At 33.3% G+C, this 8,467-nt stretch overlaps 1 protein-coding gene across 1 annotated transcript; it reads left to right on the forward strand.

The window, feature by feature from the left end:
* The first annotated feature begins 662 nt into the window (after positions 1-662).
* On the forward strand, positions 663-1,240 carry LOC133858837 (transcription factor PAR1-like). The gene has a single exon (XM_062294292.1). The coding sequence runs from the start codon at positions 803-805 to the stop codon at positions 1,028-1,030; it is 228 nt and encodes a 75-aa protein (XP_062150276.1). The 5' UTR covers positions 663-802; the 3' UTR covers positions 1,031-1,240.
* Positions 1,241-8,467: the final 7,227 nt, after the last annotated feature.

Consider the following 8,467-nt stretch of genomic DNA (forward strand, 5'->3'; position numbering starts at 1 on the left):
TATATATAATTAGTAGTATGTATAATAAAAGTAATTGTGTTTTGGAGAATCTATCAAAAGGAAATGTAGTTAAGGCTCCACAGGAACAAATGATGAATCAAATGGTCAAAACCTTTCCCAACTTGTTAGTGGGCCATGCCGTAGGATTTGATCACATCACCCACGAAGTTGCAGCTAAGCTGTCTCTCCTGGAACCTGGTTGGACATCACCAGAACCACACATGGAAACCCCAACTGTCGCGCACGTAAACCGCAATTTACCAGTGGGGCCTCATCAACAGGTGAATGATTATGCACCGCGCGATCTGGGGTTTGATAGAACGTGAAGTAGACGATCGGATCTTGACCGTATAGGCGAGCAAACTGTCGGGATTCGGGGATTACGAGGAGAGATACTGTAAAGTGTAAATGTAACAGAAGTGGTAGTGGCCGGCGTGAGCATGCGAGCGAGCTGTCAGACACGTGCATGGGTTATTGAAATTTGAAAGTAAGCTAGGCATGATCGGCCCCCACCAAGCTCACAAAACGACAACCCAAATCGAGCGTGTGTGAGTGAGCGAAAAATTTCAAAGCTTTTTTCTTATACGCCGCGCCCGCGGCCTAATTATGGAGTTTATATGGTCCCTCAGTGGTACACGACTACACGTCCAAGCAGAGCCATAGCTCGGCTCACATGGCCCCGTCCTTATAAACTTCAACTCCCACACCCTTGGTCTTCTCATGATTTATATATATCTCCCCCATTGCCCATCTGCTCTCTACAAAAAGTCTTGCCATTCTTCTTCTTGCTAGCTTAGCTTCAATGGGTTCTAATGGTTGCAAAGAATTCTCTAAGGTGAAATGGAGGAGAAGGAAGAGGCGGGCGGGTCGTGGTCAGGTGGAAATGAAGGTCAGGAAGCTGCAGAGGCTCATTCCGGGCGGGCAAGGTTTGAATCCTGATCGGCTTTTTCTTCGCACCGCCGATTACATTCTGCATTTGAGGTTGCAAGTAAACGTTTTGCAAGCTCTTTCCAAGATTCACAAACCATGAGTTTGTGTTGGTTCATTATAATTAATCTTATGTTACAAGTTAATAGTTGCTCGATCATTATGGCTTCTATATATATTGGTTAAATTAATGTAAGTTTCTTTTCTTCTTTCGTTATGCGTAAGGTCTAAAGAGGCCGGCCGTCCGATCTGTTGGGTATTGATCCTTTCTATGCTTTTACCATATATATTAAAAGCCTTGAGAGTTTAGAAAGTTCCGATTTCACCGGAAGGTTAGTTGTAAATTTCATTTCTTTCTCTTCTTTTCCATTGGTCATAAACTGCAAGCTAGAGAGAGAGCCAGTGTTTTCTTCTAGGGTTTTTAAAGTTTTTGATCCTTGGTCCTTTAACTTGGTTACCTCTCCATTCTCTCTCTCTCTCTCTCTCTCTCTCTACAAGCCTTCCTCTTTGATTTTAAATGCACATTTTTAGGCTATAGGTAACACTCTTAATTTTGAGATATATTTTCCTTGGTTAAAGTGGAGCTCCTTAATTAATTATCTTCTCATGGAAGGTCAAAGAATACTCAACACAAATCCAGTATGAATTAATTACCTGAATGCAAAGTCAAGATATATACAGTACTATTTGTGAGCCATAATTACACCAAGCATATATTACAGATCTGATTTTGGAAAATGATCCATTGATTAGTTGACATATATATTTTTCCCCCAAAAATTTTCTTTTCTTCTGCTTCTTCAAAACTTCTTAACCACTGTACTATTCTTTTTCACTTTCTTTTGGGTAATGCTAGCTAATAGTAATTAACATAGAAGATTCATTGCCGATACGTGTAAATTATAGAATGAAAACACATTAGAGGCACCACGACTGCACTGACTTATAAATATCATGCAACTTGGAAAATTATGAGTGGTTTTAGGGCTTCTGATATCTGATTAATTAATGCCAACATCATTTCTTAAACCTATATTATTGTTTCTTGGTATATATATATATATATATATATATATATATCGTCAGTTAAACAAGATCGTGGAATTTGGTAATGGCTCATAAAATAAGGAATCTAACGAATTACTGCAGACTAAAAAATCAGTTTGCACTGCGGATAGTTTCATCTAATTTCTGGCAAAATTAAAACATCATTAAAAAAACAACCTGAACGGCTTATATATATATATATGCTCTTGTCCAATTGGCCAAAACTGTAAAACAAAGCTAAAAATAGCTAGAAGAAGAAAATTTGAGGCTAATTTTTGTTCACGGGTCAACACACATCATTTAGAATAAAGAACGTGGAACAAACCGGTATATTTATATATTGTGCATCTTGTGACAGAAACTTCCAAAGCAGTTGGGAAGTTGGTCTCTCTTTTTCTCCATCGTTTGTAATTCCGCCCGCTACCCCACTCTGTTTTATTAAATCGATCACCACTGGTATCCAAAACGATAAGAAAAAAATATTGTTTAATGATTTAGTTCATATTTTAATGATTTTATTCATGTATAGACTTAAACTCTCATTCAACGGGTAAAATAAAATAGAAAGAAAATGACGAAAATAAGGTTTGATCGATCAAAACCCTTATTCTGATATTATATTCATGGGCGGGTTGAGCCTTAGGTGACTTAAGCAGTCGCCTAAGGCCTCCAATTGAACAAGGTCCCCAACTAATAATTATACAATATATATATATAAGGCTCTACTATAGTAAAAATATAATAAAATATTCTTTAATTAAGGGCCTCCACTTAATATATAATTGTACAATAAAGGTTATTTCCAAAACAAATTTTAATACTAATATCATAAAAATTTAATAAATAGTTTCTAATTAAGGCCATCACTTATGGTAAAAGTAATTACAAATTGAAAATCTAAAAAACAACCCATAATTATTGGAAAGTCCCACTTGTTTACTCTTTTTAAAGCTCATTTTTTACCTTAATTTGTGATGTGTCGTTCATCTCCTCCCTAATCGCTGCTGCTGTTTGCTGGTTGTATTTTTGCTTTGAATAAGAGTTTTATTCTCTTTAGATCTATCCTCATTGACTATCTATGGGATGAAGATCGATTAGTCAAGTGTGAAGGGTTATCTCTTACAGTATGGATAGTTTGGTGTGAGGAGTTATCTCTCACGGCCGATTTAAATAATTTTTTCTATGATATTTGGCTACCCTAGTTTTAGATCTAATATACTCGGAACAGATTTGCTCTTTAACTATTTGTGTACATGGGTTAGCAGAAGATGAAAGTCATAAATAGTATTTTATTGTAAGAATTTTGTTTGCATATATGATCACTATGTAACATCATAGCATGTGGCTATGATTTTGCAGAACTTTATACTTTGTGATATAAGAGCTTTATGCTTGTGATATTTGATCAATGCAATACTCATATTTTTTTGTTTTTTTTTTTTTTACATTCATGAAATTAGTCCAACGTGCATAATTTTTTATCCAATATTTATTTGAATTGAATGTTTAGAAAAATGTGAAAAGTCTTCGAAGTGCATAAATTCTCGTTGCTTGCGTTATGCATAATAGATAGAATTACACCCTCAGTGACTCTTCAATGCCCAACAATTTTTTCCGCATTATGTTCTATTATAAATTAATCGTTATATAACTTATTTTTATTTTTCTCTTTATTTTTATTTAAATCTTATTATTTCATATCTTTGAATCAAGTGGTACGTCATCCTATATCTAATAAGTTATTAATATTAAATAAAAAAAATATAATACAAATTCATTTTAATTAATATTTAAATATAAAACAATAATCTTACTTAAACTTATCCCTTAATTAGGCAAGGGAGGAGCTTCCTTAGGGGGCTTGGTTTTCCCTAAAAAATAAAATTAAAAATTAAAAAGGTAAAAAATTAAAATGTTACCCTGAATTTTTTTTTTTTTTTTTTTTTAAGTTTTGCCCCCCCCCCCCCCCCCCCAATATATATATAATTTTGCTCCTCAAATCCCAAATGAGCCAATCCCAAATATTAATGCTGGCACTACGCACCCTTGGCCTTAGACTTCAAAATTTATCGAATTGGCCCTAATTATATTAACCCATGCACCACTTGCGCATGCATGTACCTAAAAATTTAAGTTGATAAAAAATAAGGTCATCGCTTATGGTAAAAGTAATTACAAATTAAAAATCTAAAAAAATCCCATAATTTATTGGAAAGTTCCACTTATTTAGTCTTTTTAAAGCTCAATTTTTACCTTTGTGATGTGCTGTTCATCTCCTCCCTGGCTGCTTCTGCTATTTGCAGGTTGTATTTTTGCTTTGAATAAGAGTTTTCTTCTTTTTAGATCTGTCCTCATGGGTGATCTATGGGAAGAAGATTAGTCAAGTGTGAGGGGTTATCTCTTACAGTTTGGTGTGATGGGCTATCTCTCACGGCCGATTTAAATAATTTTGTCTATGATATTTGGCTACTCTTATCTTAGATCTAGTCTACTCGGAACTGATTTGCTCGTTAACTATTTTTGTACATGAGTTAGCACAAGATAAAAGTCATAGATAGTATTTTATTGTGTAAGAATTTTGTTTGTATATATGATTACTATGTAACTTCATAGCATGTGACTATGATTTTGCAGAACTTTATGCTTTGTAATGTAAGAGCTTTATGCTCGTGATCTTTGATCAGTGAAATACTCAGATCTTTCGTTAAAAAAAAAAAAAAAAATCATTTTTATATTCATGAAATTAGTCCAACGTGCATAATTTTTTCTCTAATATTTATTTGAATTGAGTGTTTAGAAAAATGTGAAAAGTCTTCGAAGTGCATAAATTCTCATTATTTTCATTGTGCATAATAGATAGAATTTTAGTGACTCTTCAATGCCGAACAATTTTTTTCGCATTATGTTCTATTACAAATTAATCGATATATAACTTATTTCTAATTTTCTTATTATTTTTCTTTAAATCTTATTATTTCATATCTTTGAATCAAGGGATAAGTCATCCTATATCTAATAAGTTTTATATATATATATACATTTTACAAATAGAAGAAAGTGCTCTAATTGACATATTAAATAAAAAAAAATAATATAAATTTATTTTAATTAATATTTAAATATAAAAAAAAAAAATATCACTTAAAATTGTCTCTTAGGCAAGGGTGAAGCTACCTTGGGGCTTGGTTTTCCCTAAAAAAAAAAATATATATTAAAATTTTACCCTTTAATTTTTAATTTTTAGTTTTGCCCCCTATATATATATATATAATTTTTTTTTAAAAAAAAAAAAAAAAAAAAATTTGCTTCTCAAATCTCAAATGCTAGCTCCGTCCCAGGGTGCCTTAGACCTCAAAATTTATCGAACCGGCCCTGATTATATTAACCCATGCACCACTTCCGAATGCATGTACCTAAAAATTTAAGTTAATAGAAAATAATTTTATTTAATTATTTAGTTAATATTTTAACTAACTTTCTCGAAGTTCCGTAATCTCTCATCTTTACTCTTGAGTCCAATCAATGTAGTTCTTGATTTCAAATATATGGTCAAATGGAACCAATTAATTAGGCTTGATTACGCGCCTCTAATTATTAGAATATAGCGCGCGTGTCCTACCTACTCTCAAATTAATTAAAGATTAATCAATGATTCATCGGGTGTTAGATTGAACGTAATTAAGGGATGGGCGTACTGTAACAATATTTTATTGAGATGCATCGATCTGTTGGCGCTAGCTAGTAGCTAGGACGGACGTACTGTCGGTTGAATCAATTCACTCCTATCCAGTTGGGCGGACAGTGGACCATATTTTCTTGGGAAAATTCCATTGGAAAAATGGACACACTTGAAGTTAAAGGCCCCAGCGAGCGCATGCATATATAGTGAGGAGGGCACTCGTTTAATGAAAACGACACATATATACTCTGTCTTCCATGTGTTTTGGTTTATATGAAATTGGCCGGAAGTATTATATATATACTCAACGTTATAATTCAGAAGATAATGAAGATATGGATGTCATGCGCGTGTATATATATATATCATGAAACCGCTTCACACTTATTTTCCGTGTCTTCTTTTGATCACTCCTTCAACTTTCGCGTAATGAGTTTCTTTGTTTTTTCAACTCGTAATCATGCAAGGAGATATTAAAGGTTAAATTGTAATTTTGTCAAACGTTTAACTGTACATATTTAAAAATTATTTTTTCAATCACACTTTTTAAAATTATAAACTCAAACGTACATATTTTTAGTCAAAACACCGAAACTGGTCAATTCTCAAGGAATAAATAAAATTAAAAAAAAAAAAAAAAAAAAAAAAAAAAACTCATTTACTTTAACCATAATGCTTCTGACATCAAATCAAATCGAGTCGGACATATGCATGCATGTACAAGCCAAGCTCCAAATAACCTCACAATTCATTCATCAAGATATTCTTCATCGCAATTCACAACCACGCCTTTACCTGTGAAGTGGGTTTACATGTAATAATAAGGACAGAGACTGCATCGACATTTTTAGGCAGACCACTGCAAAAAGAAGAGTCTAATCAACATTAATTAAACAAGGGAACCTATACACAGGACAACCAGTCACTCACAATATATTAGAAGCTCAAAGGAAGATCAGGTGTACGTGCTCAAGCCAACGACAATATATAGACGACGCTTGGCGTAAATGATCATATTCTTCGGACCGAAGAACGTGACCGCATGGCCTACCTGCAGTCCAGATATCCTCGCCAGCTTCATAATTAACAACCATATATATATATATACGCACAACGTACGTATCCCAATGCTTTCCGAGTATATTTACGAACATGATCAAAGAGACCAGGTTTTTCCTACGTCAAACGTACGTCCTTTTTCTTTGTGTGTGTGCGTGTTTTTTTTTTCTTTCTTTCAATTGTTTATCCCCGAATTGAATTACATGGTAATTAAGATTGTCTGAAATATTTCCGTCTTTCAAGGCTTGATTAATGCGCGTGGGATTAAATTGACTAATAAAGGTCCACATGAGCAATGAGCATATATAACCAATTAACTACTGCATGCACATTGCACCATTCTTTTCCTGAAAGTTCGAGGAGAATTTAATGATTTTGTCATTTTTGTACGTGCATCTACCCTGTGATGTACGTTTCAAGTTTATGGCTATCTTCTAAAGTCGGCAAGCATCTGTATCATTGCTTCAATCCTATGGCCATTGCTTCTGTTTTCTGTAAGATTATATAATTCCTTAACTCCTGATATGGAAAAGCTTTTTGGACTGGATATGGGCCCAATATTTAATGATGCTGAACCACAGCACATGATCGATCATACCTTTTTCTTCTTTTCTTTTTTTTTTTTCTTTTTTACTTTGGTCGGAATTCCCATGCATTTGAGCTTTGCCTTTTTGGTTTTGCATATATATATATATATATTGGATTCCATGTTTTCTTCTCCCTCTCTCTCTCTCTCTCTCTCTCTCTCTCTCTCTTCCCGCTCTACGGCCGTACGACATCGGGAGGGAATAGTGTATTGATCCTTGCATGCATTTAGTTGTTTCAAAGGGAATTAAGAAATTAATTTTTGCTTTTATTGTAAGAGATTAATTAAAAATATCATTTATAGAGATAAAGTTTAAAGAATAAGTAATTCTAATTAACTACCCAATTCTCATGTTATTTGGCTGATATATATGACAATAATGCCCATTAATTTGTCATTGAATTTTTTCTTCTTTTAATAAAGGTTGATGGGTAATAATAATATTGTCACATTAGTTGAGTATGTAGTATTACTCTTCAAAAAGACTGTTCCTTTTGATTGACATTGCCTAGAACATAATCCTCTTTATTTCAGTTCTTCAAATAAAAAGAAATTACTCAAAGTTTATATTTTATTTTATAGATCTAACCGCATATATAATACTACGTGGTTAATATATTTAAATAACGTGACATTGTGTACACAAAACAAAATTTTGAGTACCAAATGACTCCTCCTGTACGTCCCTTGGCCTTCCCCAGCTAGTATGTGGTATTACTCTTCAAATTGGAGAGCCGGATGTAAGAATTTTTTTGATAATTTTTTATTACAAAACCAGATAGATTGGCTAAAAGGTTAATTTGTTAATTAAAAAGTTGAATGTGAATGCTTTTACCCTGGCTGCCGAAGGTCACCACCATAGAAAATTATTTATTAACACACTGACTTCTTCATGCCTACCAAATATTTAACTGATAATTTTATAATAAGAAATTTGTTTCTTGTGCCGTACTACATAAATTATTTTTCAAAACCAAGTCAAATTCGAATTCTTATAAATTAATTTATAACTGAATAAAATAAATTTTAAATAAAATTGCAAATAAACTCTAAAGGGCTTTGTGCTGCATGCCTCCTGAGTCCTGACTGGTTCAATAAAAGAAGACACGCCATGGCATGGATCCTTAATTGGACCACCAAGGATCCAGAGACCAATTACTTTTGGGCCA

Source organism: Alnus glutinosa, chromosome 1 (assembly GCF_958979055.1).
Source record: "Alnus glutinosa chromosome 1, dhAlnGlut1.1, whole genome shotgun sequence".
Taxonomy (NCBI): domain Eukaryota; kingdom Viridiplantae; phylum Streptophyta; class Magnoliopsida; order Fagales; family Betulaceae; genus Alnus; species Alnus glutinosa.